This window comes from Squalius cephalus (assembly GCF_949319135.1).
Source record: "Squalius cephalus genome assembly, chromosome: 17".
In the NCBI taxonomy this organism is placed as follows: Eukaryota; Metazoa; Chordata; class Actinopteri; order Cypriniformes; family Leuciscidae; genus Squalius; species Squalius cephalus.
Window position 1 is genome coordinate 32,303,233 of NC_137138.1, and position 26,774 is coordinate 32,330,006.

A 26,774-nucleotide genomic window follows, 5' to 3' on the forward strand; every position below is an offset into this window, starting at 1 on the left:
CTTTCCTTCATATTTCAAGACAAAAATTTAAGGGTCTTTAATAGCATCATAAAATGGTTTCTATGCTCTCAACTACATCAGAGCATGAAAGCAGTCATGGGGTGGAGAAAACTGGAGAGAAAAAGCGAGAAAGAATGGAACCAATATAGATGGATTTGCAAGTTAAGCATATGGCCAGACTTACAGCTTGAGAACTCCAGGGGACATGAATGTTCATCCATTGGAAAGTTATTCAGTTTAAGCTGGCACTCTGCATCAATGGTCAACCTACAGACAGAAATTTCCTTAATTAGATTTCTCTATATAAGCTGTTTCATTGGCATACCTGTAACAACATTAATAATCTACAGCACTAGAATACAGTGATATACATAATAAAACGAATGACAAAACATGTAAGCTGAGAGTTGGCATCAAATGCAATTAATAGCAGGCGTGCTTCATAATTGTTATAACTGGATAAATGCTTTCCAGAAGAATGTGATCAGACTAGAGTTGCATAAAGAATCAATTAAAGAAGTCAGGGTGAACATTAAACCATGATCACTCGTAAATATTTTTTTATTACAAAAGCAACCCAGATAGCAAGGTAATATTGAAACAATGTTGAGTTTTCCTCAAAACCACAATTTTGTTTGAGATTGACGTTTCAGTGTTTAAAGTATGTTGGATCAGCATTGAAATTTTGATGATAGCCAACACCACACATCAGTAATGCAAGAGACATGGAAGTAGCATTGATTTGTAGCTTATGTTCTCTAGAGGCTGTCCCCCAATCAAAGGGCCATTTTCAAACTATGAAGGACACTTAACCCGATTTGGGGGCTAGGTTTAGGGGTGGGGTTAGGGATAAGCCTTCATGATTTTAGCAATTCGGTAAAGCAGTTAAAAATCCCCATCATGGTTTGAAATGCCCACTGATTGTGAAATGCCTATTTTGGTTCTTCATATGTACTTCTCAGTAGTCTAATAGATGTGAGATGCTTTAGAAAGAAAATGGGTAAATCTTATAAGTCTTGCTTGTTGAACCACCTGAAATACGATTTCTCTAGCACAATGTCAAATGGTGCATCTACTCAAGATGCCTCTCCTCCTTTGTTTTACTAGCTTATTTTTCTGTTTATTGATTTTGTATTGTTACTGACTCATTAAATACATTAATTTTAATGTTATTAGTGTTTAAATAAATCAGATCTCAATATTTCAATAAGTAATACACAAGGTCAGGCAAGTTTTTGTCAGTTTTATGCTTTGGATGATGAAAGATGAAGGACATCTTTTGACGTTAAAAAGAAGAGAACAGAAGGTATGTTGACAGTCTTTCAGGACATTCACTTGACACAAAATTAGAAAAAATATAAGTATCATGTACAGTACATTGACTGATTAAAGGATGTTGTCAAGTTATTGAAAATTAATGCAAGTAGTTTTTCCAAAACAGGTTTTATTCCCAAAAGCAAGGGCGGATTAAAGTCTACACAGGCCCCTATAGGCTCCGTACTAAATATTTACCTCTAAATTATGCACCATTTATCATCTGTAATACCATGGTGTAACCACTAGATTGCAGTACAGCCCTATTTATAAATATATAAACATGGCTGTGCATTCCCTACAATGGTGGATGAAGTAGACAAATCAAGTACTTGATTAAAAGTCCACATACCCTAATAAATTATCACTAGTAAATGTACAGTATTAAGTACTCCTTTTCAGTTTTACTTGAGTAAAAGCACAGGAGTACTTTTTTAAAAATGTATTTAAGTATTAAAATGTAAAAAGTACTTTTTGACAAATGTATATGTATTTTGCAATTTCATATACTCCATCTTACTGCTTAAAATATGTGTTAGGGGGTGTGTGGGTATAATGTACTAGACGCAAAGATAGAGCTTAAATAAAATATAGCTCAATATGACATCATTATGAATTTTTCATTAAGGAAGATTATGCAGACATTTTATTTAATAAACTTAAAATACTTAAAACTTAAACTTTGTTATACACTGATAATACTACCACTGAGACATTGGTAACACTGTTAATGAGCGTGGAATCATAGGAGGTGTCGTGTTCACCTCCACAGCCAATGAAAATGAATCCGATGGGTCTCAGAAATCATGTTCATGAATAAGCTAATTTAATAAAGTTTTATCAATATAAGTAACTTTTTATATACGTGGTATGTGGTATGTGGTATGAAGCTGGGTGGGGCAGAGAGCCGTCAGAGCGGAGCGGGGCCGGTGCAGTGAATGCTAATAGCCAGTTTCCACTGTCACTTCCGGGGCTTGATCGAGCTGGGGCCAACAGTTTTTGGCCCACTGAATACCTTGGTCTAAAGCTTGAGGAGTGCTCATGAACAAATGATGGTTTATCTGAGTCAGGAGAGGGTCAACACTGCTGCTCATTTCTCATGTTATCATATCAGACTACCAGCTAACAAAAACCTGTAAGGCATTCAAAACAATTTTCAGCTCAAAACTCATTTCAGATACCAGCAAATGTTTGAAATAGCTATATATAAATATAAATAATTCAATCCAGGGTTTCTGATCACTGCATGAGGTAGAAATATATTTATATGCGATGCTAAAGGCTACTTATGCTAACCATTATGATAATAAATACACATATGATTATGGAAAATACCTGAGACCATTTGAAGAACTAAGATAAATCATATATGATTTATATGATTGTGTATTTATTTGGTTTCATCAGTCTCTTCCCTGTGCATTTGTTGATATAGGACTAATGTATCCATACACGTCACAAATTACAATTACTCCGGTTACTCCTATAACTCCTGTCCGTGAGCTCCCTCTGTTTGTCTGGCTGAAAGGCTAACAGTATAGTGTGATGGGAGAGATTGCTCAAACCTCCTCAGATCACATAATTTTGTGGAAAATTAAGAGCAATGCTCATTCTTTCTAAAGAAATATGACAAACATGATATTATATCAACATTTTTCTAATGATATTTTATCAATATTTGTTTTGCCTTCAAACCATTAATGGGGTTGTTTTGTGTGTTCCTGTGATCACAAATAAATGGAAGCAGTCATGACCGAATAAGTGTTCTCCTTTTATGTGAGATAATGATAAATACTAGTTTGATTCAGAATGATTGATGTCTTAAAGGTTTGATAAATTACTGTAAATCATATGTCAAATGTCGATGCATGGAGTCTTTATTTGATTCTTTAAGTAAGACCAAACATTTGCTACTGTCATGATCATTTTGTGATCTAACTAGTTTTTAGTCAGCTAGTTTCATGCTGGTGAAATTGTGGGGTTGTGTGACATTGTTCTATGGAGGCGTGTTAAAGCCGGGTTTCAGGGTAGCGCTGTGGGGCTACTGGAACGATAGTGAAAACACTGCTTGACTTTGGCCTCGCGGCTCAAGGTCTGAGGCTATTGGCCTTGCCCAGTACATTTTTGGCCCTGGCTCGCACTGGCCCGACAGTGGAAAAGCGGCTAACGAGACACATCTGTGCGATACACCAGTCTCAAGTCCCACAAAGGAGACATTGTTTTATTGCTGGTTTTATCATGTTTATATGCTGCAGTCAGTAGGACAGCTGCTGCCACTCCTCTCCTACGGTTTAGATCATATTTATCTGACCGCTACCATTTTGTCTATTTAAATGGAGAAAAATCGATCATAACTCCAGTAAACTATGGAGTGCCGCAGGGATCTGTCTTAGGCCCTCTGTTATTTTCAATATATATGCTGCCACTTGGAAATATTATAAGGAAACATGGAATTAGTTTCCATTGTTATGCTGATGACACTCAAATCTATATTTCATCACGGCCAGATGAAAACGCTAAATTGTCCAAATTGATAGAGTGTGTTAAAGATATAAAAGATTGGATGACGCACAATTTTCTTTTATTAAATCCAGACAAGACAGAGGTACTAATCATCGGTTCAAAAAACCACCCACAAAACCTCTCACAATACAACTTTAACATAGTAGGATGTCCTGTTACTTTATCCTCTACAGTAAAAGACCTGGGTGTTATATTAGACTGCAACCTGTCTTTTGAAAATCATATTTCATATGTTACAAGAACAGCCTTTTTCCACCTTAGAAACATTGCTAAGCTACGTAACATGCTATCAGTTTCTGACGCAGAAAAGTTAGTTGCATTCATGACCTCGAGACTAGATTACTGTAATGCTTTATTAGCTGGTTGTCCTGTAACCTCAATAAACAAGCTACAGTTAGTCCAAAATGCCGCCGCTAGAGTTCTAACTAGATCAAGAAAATATGATCATATAACACCAATTTTATCATCACTACATTGGTTACCTATAAAGTTCCGTATTAATTACAAGGTATTGCTACTGACTTATAAAGCCCTAAACGGTCTATTTAACCGATCTTCTATCGCCCTATAATCCATCGCGCTCTTTAAGATCACTAAATTCGAGGCTTTTGGTCATACCTAGGATATCCAGATCCACCAAAGGAGGGAGAGCATTTTCACATTTAGCTCCAAAACTCTGGAATAGTCTTCCTGATACTGTTCGTTGCTCAGACTCGCTCTCCCAGTTTAAAACTAGATTAAAGACGCATCTCTTCAGCCAGGCATTCATATAATACTTTTAATCTTACAGTTAAATCCGACCTCTAGTTCATAAACGCCAGAGGAGAACTGGCCCCCGACTGAGCCTGGGTTCTCCCAAGGTTTTTTTTTCTCCATTAGGTCACCTGATGGAGTTTTTCGGTTCCTTGCCACTGTTGCCTTTGGCTTGCTCAGTTGGGGATATTTGGGGATATTTAATTTAATTAATCAATCAACGATGCTATTGATCAGCATTACCAAACGTGGACGTTCCACTAGAAACAAACATTGATGTATTGTTTTAATTTAATACTGTGAAGCTGCTTTGATACAACCTACGTTGTGAAAAGCGCTATATAAATAAACTTGACTTGACTTGACTTGACCTTTAGTTTTGTTGTTAAGTTATGTTCAATATTTGCCGGCTCCTGCCTCCATCTTCCTAGAACTTGAACGTTTGATCACTAAATTTCACATTATTTTATTTAATACTAAATTAATTTAATTTGACAAATAAAGTGACCTGTATGAATACAAGCATGGCGGAATGATGACAACAGTGGTGGTTAGGCAAAAGGCCAGAGTGGGCGGAATCAGATGAAAATGAGAGTAAAGACCATATGGAGATTAATCAGGGAAATTAAAAATCAAGGAGAAATGAGGAAACTCCTTTGAAAAAGCTGGAAAGAGGAAAGTCAAAAAGGTGACGAATAACTCTAAAGCAACTCTGAAAGTAGAGAAACTGAGTGATGGGGGAAGATTGCATTCCATTATAAGATGGATAAGATAGTAAGGGATAAGATGATACAGTGAAAGTATACTGTTGGAGTTTGAGGAAGAAAATCTCCCAAACAAAGTAACTTTAGGATACATGACATATAATGTGAGGGAACATGTCCCTATGAGATGCTTTAACGGTCAAATATTTGGACATACTGCTCTGACATGCAAAGGGAAAAGAAGGTGTGCTAGATGTGGAGAGCATCATGAAAATGAGGAAAGAGATGCAGCCAAAATGTTAGAATTGTGGGGGGAATCACAGTGTGGCCTATGGAGTGGGTGCAAAGTACAGGAATGTCGGCTCACCCCTTCTGAGGGAGGGTTATAGAGCAGTATGTGCGGTTATACCTTGCCGGTCATCCGCTTCAGGGCATCGGACTCCCTACTCAGAATGCACCAAAGGTCAGTCTCAAGAGAATTATTCCCTTGACAAACTTATTGGCAGCATGGAAGCTTCTGCCAAACATCACCGTTAGGTCCTGCAGATTGTAGATGAGGGTACATAATTCAGTTCTCCCTGAGAGCAGTCTATATTCCTAGATACATGAATCAGGGAGCAGACATATTGTCAAGATAGGGGCTGAGGCACAAGGAATGAAAACTCCATTTCGAGATGGTGCAGTTGATTTGGAAGGAATTCGGCCATGCGGACTTGTTCGCATCCGAGGAGACAACATACTGTCTGCTATGGTTTTCCCTCATGCATCTAGCTTCACTGGGGCTGGAAATCTGAAATCTGGTCTCTCAACTCAGGTTGTTGAGACCATCCTAAACTGTAGAGCTCCCTCTACGAGGAAACTGTACACCTTAAAGTGGAGAGTCTTCCCTTTATCTTAAAAATGTAGCCACATTACAACATATGCTCTCAATGACAAATGCAGAAAAGTTAGTTCATGTGTTCTTGACCTCAAGGCTAGATTATTGCAACGCTCTACTGGGTGGTTGCCTTGCATGCTTATTAAACAAACTTCAGCTGGTCCAAAATGCAGCAGCTAGAGTTCTTACTTGAGCCAGGAATTATGACCATATTAGCCCGATTCTGTCAACACTGCATTGGCTCCCCATTAATGCATGGCATACATTTTAAAATTTTGCTAATTACTTACAAAGCACTAAATGGTTTAACTCCTCAGTACATGAGCGAGATCTTAACATATTATAGACTTTCACGTCTATTGCGATCTCAAAATGCTGGCCAGTTGATAATACATAGAATATCAAAATTAACTGTAGGCAGTAGATCCTTTTCCTATTTAGCACCCAAACTCTGGAATAGTCTTCCTAGCTTTGTTCGGGAAGTAGACACACTCTGTCAGTTTAAATCTAGACTAAAAACACATCTCTTTAACCTGGCATACACATAGCACATTATCAATTTCTATTATTCAGATCAGTTAAATGATTGTTAGGCTGCATAAATTAGGTCAGCCGGAACCGAGAACAATTCCCATAACACCCGATGTACTGCTTACATCGTGAGAAGAATGGCATCTATGCTAATATTAGTCTGTCTGTCTCATCCTTATCCCAAGGTTACCGTAGTTAGCCGGATCCGGTACTTATCCAGATCATAGGTGGACCTGCACCTAGGCATGACCACAACGCAGCCCTGAATGTCAGCAGAGACTGTGTCTACTGGACAATCCCCTGTGAATGCCTCATCGACACGACAGCCATTGGCATCAGCAGAGACTACAAGAACCAGACAGGTGCTCCGCACAGACCCTATGGTCAGCTCCGGCCTCATACCGACGTGATGAATAAATCTTCAAGCAAAAGGAACTGGATGAATATTTGAATGGCCCCAATCCCGATCTGAACTCTGACTTGTGATGCAGCCTGAATCATAATCACACCATGTTCGTTCATTGGCCAGAGGAGAACTGGCCCCCCTTACTGAGCTTTTCCAAGGTTTTTTTTTTTTTCATTCTGCTACCTGATGGGGTTTGGGTTCCTTGTCACTATTACTTTGTGGCACTCTGAGATTAAGGCCTAAAACATATGTGAGAGTCTCGGCCCAGGATTTGGCCAGGGTTCTAGAGGGGTTCTTCGAGGAGGGCGGTTCGGTTCGTGCTCCCCGTGGCTCGGGTTCCGCTTCTGCCGAGGCAGAGCAGCGACTTCAGACGTGGGGTTCGCAAATGGATCTAACAGAGGGGTTTGAGACGGACCCAGCCCTATCTCAGCCTTCACCTGTTAGATCCAGTGCCTCAGTTCAGGGTTTGGAAGCACACTCTGCGGTTTCTTCCGCCCAGGCTGAGGCCCCAATACTGCAACTATCCAGTTCTGAGGAGCTGGAAGTTGTTAGTATCGGCACAGGAGATACTGAAGACTCGTCACTTCAGTCTCCTCCATGTGAGGAGTTAGTGGAGGTGCTAACTCGTGCTGTAGAGAAATTAAGCATTGAGTGGCCTGCGGATAAGCAAGAATCAAGGCAGAAAAGCAAACTAGATGAACACTTTCTGCCTTCCCGCATGCAGCCTCCACGCCGGTGCTTGCTGTTTTTTCCAGACCTCCACACCGAGGTGTCTTGTGTTCATACCATGTGTTTAGTCCCCAGACATCTACATATTCCAACATACATGGGTCTAGACAGCACGATTATGGGGCGATGCCAAGGGCTGAAGAGGGCTTGCGAGCCATCTCTCTCCTGAGTCGGCATCGTCCTTTAAAGCACCGGCATTACCCTCCAAGCCACTCAGAAACACTTTGGCTTTGGTGGGTAAAGCTTATTCGGCGGCAGGTCAGGCCGGGCGTGCCTGCACACAATGTCCATTCTGCAGGCATACCAGGCTGACCTATTAAAAGACATGAGCGAGAGTGAGGAGGTCAGCACTGACGTGATTCGCGAATTACGTCAGGCAGCAGATTTATCTCTCGGTGCCACCAAGGAGGCGGCCAAGTCAGTGGGCCATTTTATGGCAGCCCTGGTGGCCACGGATCTTTGGCTGAGCCTCTCAGGAATGAAAGAAAAAGAAAAATTGTTCCTTCTGTGCCAGTTGAGCACATTCTTCGTCCCAAAGAATTTTAGATCTGCGCCTGTTGAATCGCTCAGTAGAGAATCTCAAATTCAAAATGCTCACTCTCAAGCAGATAGTGTCACAAATCAGATCCGAGGACTGGTTTGTCACGATAGATCTAAAGGACGCGTACTTCCTTGTATCCATCCTTCCACAACACAGGAAGTTCCTGAGGTTTGTTTTCGGGGGCAAAGCTTACCAATATCGTGTTCTTCCGTTCAGCCTAGCATTATCACCCCACACTTTCACAGAGTGTATGGATGCAGCTCTGGCTCCGCTATGACTCCAAGGCATACGTATACTGTACTATATCAACGATTGGTTGATTCTAGCTCAATCGGAGCATCACACGGTTCGGCATTGAGATGTCGTTCTCGCTCACATCAGAAAGTTGGGGTTAAATACCAAGAAAAGTGTGCTATCTCCACTACAGAGGACCACTTTTCTGGGTGTGGTATGGGATTCGACGACAATGCAGGCACGTCTGTCTCCTGCTCGTATTGCTTCGATTCTCTCAGCCGTGAAACAAGTGAAGCTAGGCCAGCCGCTCACTGTAAAGCAATTTCAGAGACTGTTAGGTCTGATGGCAGCAGCGTCCAATGTTATACCTTCTGGCCTGTTGTACATGAGACCGTTGCAGTGGTGGCCCAGGACCAAGGCGTTCTCCCCGAGGGGAAACCCGCTCCGCATGATCAAGGTCATGCCGCGATGCCTTCGTGCCTTAGTCATGTGGAAAGAACCTTGGTTCCCATGCTGGGAGCTTCTTGTCGTCGCATCACGCTAACGACGGATGCCTCCCTCATGGGTTGGGGGGCACAAGTTGGACCCGGTTAACTGCACGGTGGGTGCAGTGCTGGAGTTCCTGCAGGAGCACTTCTCAACAGGGTTATGCCATTCGACACTGAAGGTGTACATGGCGGCACTAGCTGCTTACCATGTTCCTTTTGAGTGAAGTTTCTCTGGGGAGACACCCACTAATTACTTGTTTCCTTTGTGGCACTTTGAGGCTGAGGCCAGCAGTCCACACGAGGGTGCCAACATGGGACCTGGCCGTTGTACTTGAAGGCCTCTCCCTAGCTCCGTTTGAGCCCATTGAAAAAGTTGCTGAGAAATACCTCACTCTAAAAACGATCTTTCTTCTTGCTATCTCGTCTCTTAAGAGAATTGGAGACATTCAAGCATTCTCGGTTTCACCCTCGTGCCTGGAATTCTCGCCTGGCATGGTAAAGGCCTTCCTTCACCCTAGGCCTGGTTATGTTCCTAAGGTCCCTACTAATACTGTTAAACCTATTATACTGCAGGTTTTCTGTCCTCCTCCTGTTCTGATGTCAGACCAAGAGAAACTAAATCTGCTCCGCCCTGTTAGGGCCTTAGATGCTTATGTCCACAGAGCTGCCCTGTGGAGGAAATCTGAACAGTTGTTCGTTTGCTTTGGGTCACCCAGAAAGGGGTGTCCAGCATCTAAACATAGAATGAGCAAGTGGGTGGTCGAGGCTATCTCACTTGCTTACGAGTCGGCTGGGCAGCCTTCACCATTGGCTGTATGAGCTCACTCGACTAGGAGTATGGCTGCTTCTAAAGCTCTATTGTCAGGAGTTTCCTTACATGATGTTTGTGATGCGGCAGGCTGGTCTTGACTTCAGCTCCACTGCAGGGGTGCAGGTGCTTTCGTCTGAATGTGCGCACTAACTTCACACGGACAGACACTTGCTCTTATGACGACGTGGGTATTAGCGTTCCCACAGCGTTTCGACGCAGCTAGAATTCCCTTGAAAGGGAACATCTAACCCTAGTTCCATGAAGAGGGAACGAGACGCTGTGTCGCCCTGCCATACTCCCAGCATGCCCGTGATCGACTTGCCCCCCAAATATATAAAAAATAGCGTTATTAACCAGGATTTTTTTCTAATCTTTCAGAACAATAATGTTAGAGAAGGAACGCATGAACAGACTTTTTTTTTTGTTTTAAGCCCTCAATCAGTGCACCTGCTTAGAATTTCTCATTTAAACAGCCTTTATTGTTATGCAAATAAGCCAAATTGCATGAAAATCAGATACAAATCATTTACTATCTTAATCGTGTGTATATTAGCTTCATGTTTCACGTGTAGAAACATTTCTCTGGGTTTCTTATGTACGGAACAGACCATAGAAGTGTAATGGAAGTTCGTCATCAGAGGAGACAGGGCGACCGTGTGATATGAGAAACATATGTGCGGCGAATGAGCTTCCTGAGTAATAACGGAGCATAGCAGTAATGATTAGACTTTATAAACCCTTCAAAGTGCCTTCCAAAGGCATCATTCAGGTTGTTTGGTATGCAGGGAGTGTATGTGTGTGAGAGAGAGAGAGAGAGAGAGAGAGAGAGAGAGAGAGAGAGAGAGAGAGAGAGAGAGAGAGAGAGAGAGAGAGAGAGAGAGGTGTAAAGTCATAAGACTACATCCATAAACATTTTTACTTTTATAAAGCTTACATTTTGGTAAATAAAATGTTTGAAATGATTAGACAAATTTTGTAATCATTGTGTAATCGTTGTGCAACCACACTCATTGTGTAACCACATTGTTTTTTGTTTTTTGTCTTTTTAACAATCCTACTTCTGGTTTACAATATTAAAATTCATGAATGTGACCGTTGACCTGCTCTCGGGTGACATTATGCTTTTACAAATTTCAGAGATCCCAAAAGAAAGGAGGCAGTAGTCTGATGTAAACGAGATATTTAAAACTTGAACCTTTGGGCCACTTGCATTCATAATGACATAAGACTCCTAAAGCTAAATGCATTTTTTTTAAAGGGTTGTAGTCCTTTTTATCCCACTTTTACTTTTCCATTTTTATTACTGATTGTTCTAAACTGTGTTAAAACAAATATTAAAAACAAAGTGATTCAATTACTGGAAAGGTGTTGATTTTATTTTAAGTGTTTTTCACCAAATTGTGTTTATTCAACAACAGGGATGCAGAATCTAGAATCAGCATCACATTGTAACATTGTTTTAATGACACTACCATTGATTGTTTTGTTGTTGTTTTTTTCAGCATGGTTTCAACATTAACCGAGGGTGAAAAAGTGATACTGAACCAACTCCACTTTTTGTAACATTAACTCAATGCAGTTTGTGTTGATGCATCATCGTTGACTTAGCATTGTTTCAGTGGTTGTTTGCTATCTGGGTATGCTCAATATAGGTATGAGAGGAACAATTAACAAATAAAAAGTGCATTTACCTTAAAGTGTACAGTATACGCCCATCGTTCCATATCCGAAGCATGCGATTGGGTGTGGTGATCCAATGGGCATCTGCCTTCTTGGAGTTGCGGAAAAACGTGTCAGGGATCCAGATTTTTCCTACCATGTTGCTGTTGAGACGTAGAACCTTCATGGTGCTGTTGAACTTCAACCGCCTGTCATACCACGTCTGGGCGAAGAAGATGTCAATTGTGTACTCCTAAAGAATCATAAAGGGCAGACCTTTCAGACCTTTGTGTAACTGACAAAGGCAAAAACATTGAGTTATTGAGTGCATACACCTTTGTCACAATTAGAATATACGAATTCCACTTTATTTGGCATTTTTGGCCATTTTAGATGAAACAAGAGAAGTAAATGGGATAAAGAAATTAATCCATGTTAAAGCTTATTTCTTACTTGTGCAAATTCAAACAAAACACTGGAGGCATGGTTAAACAGAGGTGTCAGCAACAACTGTAAGATAACTGTTGCCATATGTTTTGTACTGTTTCATAAGTAGATGTTTAGAGACTGTCACAGCCCAAACTTCTTTTCTTACAAGTCAAAGATGCATACCATACAGAGATAGAAGTAGCCAGCAACACTTTATTGTGGGTTTGAATCTTCAATGAATTGGCAATGGGCCAAACAGCATTATTGTCCAAGTTGCAGGAAACAGGCAGACCTGACTTGCTAAAAAGAGATAGCCTTCATCCCCTTCAGGGGTAGTGCCACTCTAGATATATGGCACATAGTCTTAGAGTTGGTACTTAACTAACTGGGGTGCAGGTCAGGAAGCAGACAGACTTACTAAACCAACCACCTTCTAGCCGCCTCACATCACAGAGGTCAGATAAATCTCATCACATTCAGACTCTTTTACCCAGATATCATAATATAGAGAATGGGTCTCATTCATGAAACACGAGCAGAACAAATTTTTGTAAATCGTGTGTGAAGTGGTTCTGGCGTAAATTTTCAGATTCATTAAAATGTTTGTATTTTCCAAATGTTAGTTGGTACGAAAGAAATCTTCACCTGCTCCCAGCCACGCGTAAATAGTGCGTTTAACATCCGAACGTTTTGCGCATTAATAAGGCTGCATTTCAATTCACCTTAATCGGGTACATATTTACACAGCGTTTTGAACAAATATTATATATAGTAATTACATACGGTTTATCTTTTTACTTTTATTATGAGAGCCAGTAATAGCATCTGAAAACGGAACACTTTAATCAAATAATGAATTGCTTTCAATAGGGCTGGGACTCTTTTCACTTCTGGGACTGTTCGATTAACAGATGAAACTCCATTAACTTCATCTATAATATGCTGCCAAGCTTCCTTTTTTTTAGGACCTGATACGCCACTATGTACGCTTGAAAATAAAATGTGGCGTTTTGAATGAACTTCTGATAATAAAACTTCAATTTCTGCATCTGAGAAATTTCTCTTTTTCATTCGCTTTTGAGAAGACATGTTGAAATCCTTCGTTTGGTGTCATAATATGATGCCCATATATAGTTGTCAGTCGGATTTAATGGGCGGGATTTATGGTAATTGAGAATGAGCGTGCACACGCGTCCCATTTACGACTGATTGGAATTCATTAACACACACACACACTTCACTATCACATCTGACATTTACGAAGTATTTGTGAATCAGGAGTAGAGTTTTTGGGAAGGTCTCTTTACGCGCAAATCACTCACATATTTACTCGTATATTTACGAATGTTTCATGAATGAGACCCAATGTGAATGTTCCCCGAACTAGTAAAAAAAAGGTAAAAGTAAAAATTGTATTGATGTACAAAAAATACAAATAAAAAAGATTTAATACAGATAAACAAATCATAAAACTTGGCCTGCTGAATATTATAACCTTTTCTACAAAATAACTTTTTTTTGTAAATGATATGATCACAGATCATAACCTAGGTGTGCTCGGTTTCACATAAAGCTGGCTAAAACCAGATGATTACATTATTTTAAATGAGTCTACACCCCAAGGTTACTGTTATAAACATGGGCCTTGTCTGAAAGCCAAAAGGGAAGGTATTGCTACAATTTACAGTAATATTTTTTCTGGTTTCAAGTGTAAATCTTTTGAAATGTTATTGCTTTAAAAACCTCATGTAGTGTAAACAATAAATCACTTTTGATATTTGTACTGGCTACTGTATACAGGCCACCAAGGCACCACCCAGACTTTATCAAAGAATTTGCTGATTTTCTATCGGAGTTAGTACTGGCTGCAGATAAAGACTTAATTGTTGGTGATTTTAAAGCGACAGATAATGAAACAGATAATGATAGACATTTTAAACTCTGTTGGAGTTAGAAAACGTGTCAGGACCCACTCATTGTTATAATCATTCTTTAAATTTAATAGTGACACATCGAATCGATGTTGATGGCGTTGTAATTCTGCAGCAGAGCAATGACATCTCAGATCATCATCTAGTCTTGTGTATACTTCATTTAGCCAAGGCCACTAAAGATTACTTTATAAATAATTATCCTGATTTGTCTCAACTCCTCAGGATACAAATGGCTTAAGAAACTGCAACAGAAACTACAGAGTCTCTTTTCTAGAACTTTAGACACGGTTGCTCCTTTGCACTTGAGGATTAAAGAGAACAGTCAGATGCTGTGGTATAATGAATACACTCGTGCCCTTAAGAGAGCAGCCCAGAAAATGGAGCGCAGCTGGAAGAAAACAAAACTAGAGGTATTTTGCATCGCATGGAAGGATAGTATTTCTAACTACAGAAAGCCCTTAAAAACTGCTAGATCTGCTTATTTTCCGACTCTCTAAGATGAAAACACAACCCTGGGTATTGATTTGATGCAGTGGCTAAATTAATGAGAAATAAAGCATTAACATGTTCAGACATTTTACAACAGCACAGCAGTAATGACTTTATGAATTTCTTTACTTATAAGATTGATACTGTCAGAGAGAAAATTATTACCATGCAACCGTCTATTACAGTATCACATCAGGCAGTGCACTATAGACACCCTGAGGAAAAAAATCCATTCTTTCTTTGCTATAGGAAGGAAGAATGGTCTAAACTTGTTAAATCATCAAAATCAAATACGTTAACCCTATTCTGACTAAGCTACTGAAATAGATGCTTATAGAAGTCATCCTTTTCTTAATGTTATTAATTCATCATTGCCATTAGGCTGGTTGTTTTTAAGCTTCTCATTAAAACACAACTTGGTCTTAGAGAATTAGTTAACTACAGAGCGATTTGGAATTCTTTTTTTTTTTTTTTTTTTTTTTAAATACTAGAAAAGGCCGCATTCTCACAACTATGTTCCTTCTTAGGGTGTAATCACACTAGGCGATCTAAACCGTGCCTGAGCATATTTGACACCCAATGTCTGGTTCGTTTGACTAGTGAGATTGCTTCGTACCGTGGCCGGTTGCGGTTCACTAACCATGCCCTGGCCCGCTTGGAAGAGGTGGGCCAGAGTACAGTTCAATTGGGCTCAAGCTCGGTGCGCATGTAGTGTAATTGCTAGCCGCACCGGAGCATGGAACAGCTACTACTCTTGTGTGCAGTACTGTCATCATTACAACAGCAAACATCTTATTTCTACATGGAAAGTACACTTTTCAATGTATTCAATTAATTAGAGTATATTTTGGTTTGTAATGGGTCTGGTTCTCGCTTTATTGATAAACAGGAACATGGCACCAGTTTTCATTTGTTACGCTAATGATACTCAGCTCTGTATTTATTTGAGGTCCGATCCAAAAAATTGGATGACAAGTAATTTCATGATATTAAATTCAGAAAATAATAATAATAAATGGTTTTAATCATTGTGCCAAAAACCTCCACACAAAATAAACTAGAATACTGTCTAACTCTTGATGAAAGTTCTGTCAAGTTAGTTAAGAACCTTTTTTACAACAGAAATGAATCAACACTGAACTCACTTAAGCTTGACAATGACACGACTTTCAGACACACTCTGTCAGTTTAGATCTAGATTAAAGTCCCATCTCTTCATCCTGGCATACATAAGTTAACACACTATCACATTTCTATACTTAAAATCCCTTAAAATATTGCTAGGCTACATAAATTAGGCCAAACGGAGCCTGGAAAACTTCTCATAACATCCCATGTACTTGTTACATCATAAGAGGAGTGGCATCTGTTTGTCTCGTTCTTATCCCAATGTTACCGTAGTCAGCCGGATCCGGATATATATATATAATTTGCACATCACATTTGGCCAGTACTGTATGTATGGTGTGGTTAGTGCCACAATAGTGCTATTTAAGACTCAGCTTACTGTGGACTGAAGGGCCCAAGTCATCACCAGTGCACTGCTGCATTTTTCCAGTTGCCAAAAAAATTTACTATTACTTTCATTACTGCAGTCAGGGCATTGATTTGTAGAGTGTGACAAGTTGTAACATTTCTTACAAGGTCAGATCAAGATGTTATCGTTTTATCCACTCCCTTGCATCATATAACTCCAATACATTATATCTTTGTTGGAAAGTGTGTGGTCTCCTCCTCTCTTCTGTCATCTTGTTACTCTTAAGGTTAGGATATCTCTCTTAAATAATTTAGGTGCTGAGACCTAGTCTTAAAGCTTAGGAACCTTTATGAATAATTTACATTTAAGCAGACGCTTTTATCCAAAGCGACTTGCATTGCATTTCAAGGTACACATTTACATTCTTATCAGTTCTTGCTTTCCCTGGGAATTGAACCCATGACCTTGGCGTTATAAGCGTCAACGCTCTACTGTTTGAGCTACAGGAAAGCTTATTCCTAATAAGTGTGAAGGAATCACACTTATTAAGTCTAGGAATAAGAGTAAATTTACATCATTCTTAAAATTTTTACACACTTAAGCCTAAAATTTTACTCTGAGAGGCTTTATACATACGGCCCCAGGTTATCCCTGTATTTTTTTCTGTTGATATGAAAATTTACATTTAGCAATATAGCGGGTGAATTATGTATATGATGTATATTACGGTGAACTATATGCCTTTCTCCACAGAATTCATACAACAGTGCCTGTTCTCAGACAGTAAGATGACATTGAGAACTATCTCAGATGGTTTGTGAGGCTGGCGAGAATGCGGAGATGGCCCAAAGAGGAATGGAGTTATCAGCTGGTCCCATTGCTCACCGGTCAAGCCCTGAATGCTTAACTTACTATGGATGAGGAGCAGGCAGATGTGTACGAGAACCTGAGGGAGGCCATCTTGGAGAAGTTTAACATCTTACCAGAAACTTATCTTCGGTGGTTCTGGATGACTTCAGCTCTCCGTGTAGAAACCCCTAACTAGACCTACAATAACCAGCGAAACCTTTACTAGTGCTGGGTGAGGCCAGAACAGCATACTAAGGAGATGAACTGGGGCAGCTAGGAGTGCTTCCTTGTGACTGCCATGCGTGGGTGAGAGAACACAACCCAACATCAGGACTGGTGGAGGTGAAGCTAGCTCAAAGGTACACGGATATTCATTCGAGTCTTCCTCGTTCTCAACCACCACGAGGTAAGACACAGTCTACATCATCTTACATTGAGGGTGAGACTGAACTGAGATGCTCAAACAACACTAGAAGTGCACAAAATCCCAAGGGTGGGGCTAGCCAGAACCAGCTGGGGCACAAAGCTTCCTTCGATGTTCAAAGAAAAGATGATGAGTTATTGTTATGTTTCCAGAGAAGAGGACAATAATTCTGACTCAGTAACTACAGTTCCAGCCAGACAACTTGTCAATGGACAACCGGTAAAAACTTTGTTGGATACTGGTAGCACTTTGACTTAGCTCTGAGCGACATGACAACAAATTAAAATCTTGATTTTTTTTTTTTTCAGAACGATTAACCGATTCACAATTGAAAAAAAAATAACTAGTGAATTTAAAAACGTAACTGAAATATGATTCAAGTATTATTGTCTTTATTAAACATCTGGTTAAAAAAAGTTATATTACAAGTGCACCACAGCTGAAGTGATCAACATGGTGTAAATGTAAAACAAATGACTGTTCAATATCTTTGCAGAAAAATATGCATGAAATATGAAAGCAAATATTGTAAAAACTTATCTTAAACATATCCTATATGCTCCGAAATAATATGAAATAAGAAAGACATTGCCAAAGAGAAGCCAAAAAGAAGACATTGAGTTTTAGATGTCAACCCAAAAATTCAAGGCAATTCAAATTCAAAATGACTAAAAGCATAACACCAGTAATAGGCTATTATTAACGTCAAATATTTTGTAAAAACAGAAAATAACAGCACCTTTTATCATGTCACCATCATGCAAACATGAAATATCAAACATACAGTAGTAGTTGACAGGTTAGACAGGGTTTTGGATTCCACTGTTTTTCCATTGTTTGATTTGTAAACATGTTCTTGACACATGTTTGGCAGTTGTGCTCGCGTCTAGCATTTTCTACAGCATCTCGAGCATGAAACGGCATTCTAAAAACATGGCGCGCTATGAAAAAAGAAGATAGGCTTACATAATACTAAAAAACATTAAACATACTTGGGACATTAAACATACCCATGGGACCCACATGATCCCAATCCCAATGTAGCCCTCTAGTCTGCTGCATATCTTGATGATGTTGCAGTTTACAGCAAAATTTGGGCAGACCATCTAATGCATCTACAACACACCCTGGAGAAGATCCATGCAGCAGGCCTGTCCTTGAATGTGGCAAAGTGTGAGTGGGCTCAACAGGAACGGTGTTGACAGTGTTACCGGTGTTCAGAAGCAACACCGGTTGCATCACTTACGCCACCGCCACCCACCGTCGATTAGATATTTTATATTTGTAATAAAATCATTTAGTTCAGTTTGAGAACAGACACTACAATTAAAAACTGAATGTGTCTGCTTAATAAATCGTGAGCCGAAAGAGAGTCGCAGCACAGATCAACAGCAGGAGTCTGTCACGAGAGTGAGGAGCTGACTGACGGTGGAATATTTTGTGTCAAAGCGAAATGTAAAAGCGCCTATTTAAGAGAGTTTGTCATTGTATTGTTTTGTTGTTGTGTTTTTCATAAATAATAATAGGCTAATGAACTAACCATTCAAGCAATTTGCCCCCGAATTGGCAGTCATTTGAAAGCAAAAGTAAAATGCGCACGGCCGCACGGATATTCATAATGGTGCGTGTGCACTGGCGCGCAGCGAGCAGAACAGAGCGAGCGTTTTCAGTTCATTCCTATGGAATCTCAACTTCCATAGGAATTAATTGAAAACGCTCGCTCTACTCCGCACCATTATGAATGCCCGTGCGGACATTTTACTTTCACTTTCAAATTAGCGATTTAAAAGGCCAAACCGGTGATACCAGTATTACTGGTGTTGTCACACGTCGATTAACCTGTGGGAAAATATCGTCACTGTCACATCCCTAGAGGCCAGCTATTTGGGGTAAGACCTGGGAAATGGCAAATTAAGGTCTCAGGTGGACAAAGTAGAGGCTATTAGATGCAGTCTGCAAGAAAATCATTCCTGGGTACCGATGATTCATCACAAACTTCACCACCATAACTGTACCTGCTAAAAGAAAAGATGTGCTCCAGTCAGGCCCTCCAGAGTCCAGACTTTTCTAAACGATTCCCGGTTCAAGTAGATGCCTCGAATAAAGTAATTGGGGCGGTACTGGCCCAGGAACCCAAAGCGTCTGATGTTGACGCTATGGGGAACGAAAAAGTCATTAAGAGTACAGCTTAGGACAAAAGCACTTCCAGTCCAGGTCCAGGCTATAAAACCATATAAATGTGTGGGGGAAAAGAACAGCTCGCTAGTGATGCACTGATCATGGTTATATCCGTGGACACTACAGATAATCAGCTGGTCAGGCAGGCCAAGTAATAAAAAATAACATTCCAATTAGTTGCGGGTGGATGAGAGATTAATCAATGTGTTGATTTTAATAATGACATGGAACTCATTTCACCGTAAAATGCAACAAACGAGCATCTCTCTTTTACTTTAGTTTTTAACAACAAAGTATATCTCTTCAGGGAAAACTAATCAAGGAAAACAAATGCCTCAAGTACCTCCTAGTGGTCATTATATAAAAGAAATATTGCTTAATAAAAATATTGCTTAATAACTTAACAGCTTTAACTAAAATTATATACACAAGCTTACCGGAAATTATTCTGATAAAAGTGTTTTCCAACATGATGATGGAAATATTAACATGTTTAAAGCTTAATTTTCCATCAGGCACTAATTTGCAGACTCATTACGCAGTTGTGAGGTCCACTTGTTTAAGCAGCAATGGAGGCAAAACAGATTCGAGAAATTTCCAAAAGGAAAATTAAGGCAAGGCAAGGCAAGTTTATTTATATAGCACATTTCATACACAATGGCAATACAAAATACAAAATTAAAAACAAAACAGAAGGAAAGAAAAGTACTGTGTGCGAGTGTTTTACTATTCAACCAGGATGAATCAAGTGCTGGGTGTATGTGATATGTAACAGATGTGAAGCGGTGTGTGTATATGACAATAAACTAATAAAGCCTATATCCAGCCTTCACCTGGGCTGAATGTATTTCATTTCTCGTGTGTGTGTTCAGGAAGTTGCAGTGATGGAAACTTTGATGGAAACACAAAATTTGAGTTTGAAGGGAGTAATATCTGTTTAGGCTATTAAGGATATGTAATTTTGCCAAATAAGAACATTTACTTTAAATACATTTTTTACTTTTAAATTTAAAAGCATCCTACTTCAGTGCAATATGTTACCATATCATCACGATTATCACAGAAAATTTGAATACTTGTAATGTGACAATTGGGTGTGGGTCGGGTGCGGATATATAAATCTGAGAAATCATAGGTTTGGGTGGGTGGTGGGTGGATGATTTATTTTTAACAGTGATGTTAGAGCTGATCAGCTCATCTTTACAGCTCTCAGCATCATATCATTCTTGGAGTGAGACTCCCGACAATGAAACTTTAGAAGCTGCCATACTACAGTGGGCTCTCACAAGCAGAGGCGAAGGCAAATCACGTGGAAGACAGTTATAGTCGTCACATAGACCTGAATCTGTGAGGGGGATAAACCCACAGAAAAACCGTCCTGAGGAAACTCCTGCACTGAAGCCACAGGGCAGTTAACTGGATCCAACTGGCATTCTCTGCACCATTAAGTGAAGACTCTCCACTTTAGAGTGTACTGCTTCCCCGCAGAGGGAGCTCTACAGTTAAGGACGGTCTCAACAACCTTGACTGAGAGACCATAGTTCAACAGTTGGTCTCCATCAGGGGCCAAACCTTAAGCTTCGACATCTCCAGCCAGGGGTGATAAAATGTGTCCCCAGCCTTAGATAGAAGGCCCCTCCTGATGGGAATCTCCAGAGCCATCAAGGCTAACCTGCTCTGGGGCAGGCTATATTCTGGGTAAGAGGACCAATCAGCAGTGAACAAAGTGACACATCTCTGACAATATGAAGTCACTTCCCCAGTTTCTCATGCTCCAAATTAAAGGTTACTACATAGTAAAATATTTCTAAATACAAAATTGTTTTGCTTTTAGCGATGATTATTTACTAAAATTATTTTATTTATATATTGTTTATATAATTACTATACCCCTAATCCATTACACAGGAGCAATTTTAGTTTAACAATTAATATTAAACGTTTAGTTTAAATATATACAAATAATATGTAATATAAAAAAGATTTGGAATCATATACCTATATAGATTATCAACTATATAAAATATCTTCACAACTTTCACTTGCACTGATACAACAAGATATTTTCTTCTTGTGTAAGTGCATTTATGTACTTCATATTCTTCAATCTCGTTATCCTCGGTAGAACAGTGAAAATCTTTCTGATTCTCCTCCGAGAATTGAATCGCAGTTTCTCTCAAGGCATGTGATTGGCTGTTCACTATTGATTTCACACAATCATGTGCACACATTCCATGAACTCAGGATCCAAGTCTAAGTTGACAGAGAAAGTTTTCTGTACAATCTATATTGTATAAAGTGCCATATAAATAAATGTGACTTTCAATTGTTGAACTGTGACTGTTCAAAATGACTAACAATTTCATGCCCATAGAAATGTTAACATACTGTATATGCCCATGCCACTGTGCAACCTCACAAGCTCTGCATTGCTATCTTTTATTCATCTCTGTGTTGTATAGAGCAGGACAACCCTATGGTTCTAAAAAATAAATAAAAATAAAATAAACAAGTACGAAATTTGAACAACCTTGTCCTTATAACAAAAATATCACCACTGGATCAACAGTTTTGTCACGTGTATTCAGCATTTTTTGTGTTCCATTGTGTCTAAGAACTGTATTTTAATGCATTAGACATAGTTTACATTTTAGTTCCATTGATTCCCCTTTTCTCTTCCTGTGTTTACATCCTGTTTCTATTAGTTTGTGTTTTTTGATTATGTTCACCAGTGTCTTGTTTAGTGTTTGTTATCTCCAGACTTCTCCAGACAAAATACATATATACTTTAGTGACATATTAACTCTTTCCCCACCAGTGTTTAGAAAGTGTTTGATCATTTTTACAAAACTTTTATGGCTCCTGATTTATTATATATTTTATATATATTATATATATATATATTTATTATATCTGAACATGTATTATAAAAAATAAAAAAAACCTTCTCGGATTACGACTGGAACCCTTGTTCCCTGAAAAAGGGAACGAGAACTGCGTTGAATGACACTTTGGGGGAACGCCCCTCAGCGTAGTGCCTCTGAAGCATGAATGAAACTAAGCCAATCTTGATTGGTGTTGCGTCATGACGTAACGTGTGACGGCATAAGCGGAAGCTACAAAAGAACGCCGGCAAACAACAGAGTTAGCTTCTGTGATGAAGCAAGCACTCCCAGGCAGGGGAAGGCGTGGCAAAGGGACGCAGTTCTCGTTCCCTTTTTCAGGGAACAAGGGTTACAGTCGTAACCCGAGACGTTCCCTTTCGAGGGAACTCGAACTGCGTCAAATGACACTTTGGGGGAATGAGTACCCACTATGCCACAACGAGCCCTGCCTGTCCCAGTGTGAAGCTGCGCACAGGCACACTTAGGACGAGAGCGCAAGGGTGCCAGGTGTAGATGGAATGTCCAGGCTATAAAATCTAATGAAAGTGTGAGGGGTGGCCCATCCTGCTGCATCGCAGACTTCCTGGATCGGGGCCCCTGAAAGTAGGGCTCTAGAGGACGCCATGCCTCTGGTCGAATGAGCCCTCAAGGCCATAGGTGAAGGCAAACTGCGCACCTGTTAGGCCATCAAGATAGCCTGAACGATCCAGTTGCTAATGGTCTGCTTGGATGCGGGAAGCCCCTTCTTGGGCGACCTGAAACAGACTAGCAACTGGTCTGACTTCCGCCATGAAGAGGACCTCTGAATGTATAATTTGAGAGCTCTGACAGGGCAGAGCAGATGAAGTCTCTCCTCATCCGCCATCATGTGAGGTGGAGGATGAAAAGCCTGCAGAACCGTAGGCCATGCCACATTCAAAGGCACCTTAGGCAAATAGCCCGGCCTGGGATGTAGGATGGCTTTAATGTTGCCTGGAGCAAACTCCAGGCACCCATGTGATATAGAGAGTGCCTGAAGATCTCCTACCCTCCTCAGAGAAGTAATGGCCAACAAAAAAGCCACCTTTAGTCAAAGGTTCTTGGCCTCAGCCGACTCCAGAGGTTTGAAGGGGGCCTCAAACAACCCTTCGAGAACCACCGCCAGGTCCCAAGTGGGAACTTTGGTATGAGCCGCAGGTCTCATCCTCCAAGCCCCACGGAGGAAACATACGACCAACTGCTGTCTCCCCAGAGGCCCATCACCCAGAGGAGCGTGGAAAGCCGAAATGGTAGCCACGTACACCTTGAGTGTGGACAGGGTAAGACCAGCCGGGAAGCGATCGAGGAGGAACTCCAGCACTGAAGCCACTGGGTAGTTAACTGGGTCCACCCCACGCTCTGTACACTATACGGTGAAAACATTCCATTTTAGGCTGTACAATTTCCTCATGGAGGGAGCTCTAGAGTTGAGTATGGTTTCCACTACTCCTGCTGACAGGCCAGCCTCTCTGTACTGTGCCCCCTCAGGGGCCAGACCCACAGTTTCCATAGTTCCGGCCGAGGGTGAAATATTGAGCCCTCTGCCTGCGTCAGCAGGTCCCTCCTGATGGGAATCTCCCATGGAGGGCCGTCCAGGAGCGATATTATGTTTGAGAACCATACTCGGGCCGGCCACAACGGGGCTACCAACAGTAGACTGATCCCGTCGCGACGGACCCTCTCTAGAACTCCCGGGAGCAGAGCGATCGGGGGAAATGTGTACAGATGCAGCCTCAGCCATGTCTGTACCATGGCATCCAACCCCAGTGGGGCTGGATGTGTGAGAACCACAGCGGACAGTGGGTCGTCTCTCGAGACGCAAATAGATCCACTTCCACTGGGCCGAACCCTTCGGGGTGGAGTCTCCATTCCCCGGGCCAGCCCCTGCCTCGACAGTATGTCTGCTCCCTGATTCTGATTCCCTGGGATGTATGTTGCTCTGAGAGACAACAGTTTCCCTTGGGACCACAGGAGGATCTGATGCGCCAGTCTGCATAGAGGGCGAGACCTCAGACCCCCTTGATGGTTTATATAGGCCACCACTGACGTATTGTCTGACCTCACAAGGACATGATGACCTTTGAGGTCAGGCAGGAAGCTTCTCAGAGCTCGGGACACCACCAACATTTCCAGGCAATTTATGTGCCAGGAGGAATGATTGTCCTGCCATAGGCCTTTCATAAAGCGCCCGTCCATGACCGCACCCCAGCCCGTGAGGGAGGCATCTGTCGAAACGGCTTGCCGGCGACATGACGCTCCCAGCACGGGGCCTTGGGACAGAAACCAAGCTTTCTTCCACATAGATAGGGAACGAAGGCATCGGCACGTAACCCTGATCATGCAGAATGGGTTTCCCTTCGGGGAGAACCCCTTGGTTTTTAACCACCACTGCAGGGCCCTCATGTGCAGGAGGCCGAATGGAATGATGTTGGAAGCTGCTGCCATGAGTCCTAACACTCTCTGAAAGTGTTTTACAGTGATTTAAAGCTTTATTTTCTAGCTTTATCCTGGTCACCGTGGCCAGGATGGATTCGATCCGTGCAGGAGACAATTGTGCCCGCATCGTGACCGAGTCCCACACCACTCCCAGGAACGTGGTTCTCTGGGCTGGTGTCAACCAACTGGTGTTTCTTCGTGTTGAGCCTCAACCCCAGGCTCTGGATGTGGGTGAGGACGACATCTCGATGCCGAACTGCCAGCTCTTGTGACTAGGCCAAAATCAGCCAGTCATCGATATAGCTGAGCACCCTGATACACTGAACCCTCAGCAGCGCTAGAGCTGCATCCATACATTTGGTAAATGTGCAAGGGGTGAGAGCTAGGCCGAACGGAAGAACCCGATATTGGTACACTTCACACCCGAAAGCGAACCTCAGGAACTTACTGTGAGATGGAAGGATGGAAATGTGGAAGTATGCGTCCCTTCAGATCTATCGTGACAACCAATCCTCGGACTGAATTTGGTTCACGATGATGGGAATAGTGAGCATCTTGAACTTGAACCTCCTCAGAGACCGATTCAAGTGCCTGAGATCTATTATTGGATGCAACCCCCCATCCTTCTTGGGAACTATGAAGTAACGGCTGTAAAACCTGGACTCCCTGTCTGGTGGAGGAATGCGTTCTATAGCCTCCTTTACCATCAGGAAGTTTACTTCTTGTTCCATTACCCAACCCTGCTCTGGGTCGACTACAGTCCAGACCACCCCACCAAAGTTCAACGGGGTGGTCTAGACTACAGTCCAGACCACCCCGTTGAACTTTGGTGGGCGGAAACCAAACTGCAGTCTGTACCCCTTTTGAATGGTGCGCAGGGCCCAAGGAGAAATATTTGTGAGATTTTTCCATGCATCGAAATATTTTACCAAGGGAACCAGCCTCTCGAGGCTGGCTTCGGGTATCAATCGGGATTCGTTCTCGACCCCCTGAAGCGGATCTCCGGCAGGGTTAGACCAAAAACGATTCTCGATGGGTGGACGCGATTGCTGCCTGGCCGCAGGCCTGTGGGGCAGACAGTGCAGCGTGCGTTCGCTGGAAACCGATGTGTCACGATGCGCACTTGACGGCAGGAAGTCGACATCGATTTCCTGCGGGCTCCACGGAGGAGGCGACCTCGATCGCTCCGCCATGGGTGGGGCCATCCGCAGAGAACCAAGGCTGGCTAGGATCTCTATGACGAAGCCTTTTTAGCCTGCAGGACGGCCCTCAGGTCGCCCTTCTTTTGTTGAGGCTTCGCCTGAGAGTGCCGTCTATGCCCCCAAGCTCCTTGAGGGGGGGCTCTAGTCGCGACACTCTCTTTTTGCGCCTGTCTATAGGCGGAGGAGCTGGCGGATGGCTGCGGCTGCCCACTGGGGGCAGACTTCTTGGATTTGGAGCGGCGAGGGAGGTATTGTCTGAAGGCTGCAGACTGTTTTTTCGTCTCCTGAAACCTGTCGACGACGGTGTTTACGGTGTCGCCGAACAGGCCAGAAGGCGAAATCGGGGTATCAAGGAGGAAAGCCCTGTCTTTCTCCTTAATGCCTGACAGATTTAACCATAAATGTCTCTCCGAGACCACCATCGCCGCCATAGAACGGGCCGTTTCTTTGGTAACTCGGAGAGACAAGTCTGCAGCCTTCCTCAACTCGATATCCTCCGGAGTTGGACCCTCGCCCTCATCAATATGCTTAAGAAGGTCGGCCTGGTACTCTTGCAGTACTGCCATAGTGTGCAGACTAGCGCCAGTCCGACCCGCAGCCATATAAGCCCTGCCCACTAAAGAAGCTGTGTCCCATGCATTCATGCATTTTTTTTTATTATCAACATTAATCACATTTGTTTCAAAGCTACAACGTGCATTAGCAATGCTTTTTTTATTTTTTTATTTACAGAAAACTTGGGTTTGTATTGGAAAACTTTGTGAACATGGAATATTTCCATTAAATAAAATGTATTATATAAACCTGACTGCGCTTGTCTCTACGGTTCTCCAAAAGACCAAATAATAAATGTTTCCATAGCAACACAACTTGACCATCATTA

General features: G+C 41.6%; 1 protein-coding gene across 3 annotated transcripts in view; it reads right to left on the bottom strand.

Moving 5' to 3' along the window:
- gabrg2 (gamma-aminobutyric acid type A receptor subunit gamma2) overlaps window positions 1-26,774 on the bottom strand; it is a 118,360-nt gene that overhangs the window by 47,494 nt on the left and 44,092 nt on the right. For all 3 annotated transcript variants that reach the window (XM_079847025.1, XM_079847024.1, XM_079847026.1), the window contains exons 4-5: window positions 11,603-11,823; window positions 185-267 (exon numbers count right to left, since the gene is read on the bottom strand). In XM_079847025.1, the coding sequence (XP_079703151.1) occupies window positions 185-267; window positions 11,603-11,823 (304 nt within the window). The remainder of the gene's footprint in view (window positions 1-184; window positions 268-11,602; window positions 11,824-26,774) is intronic.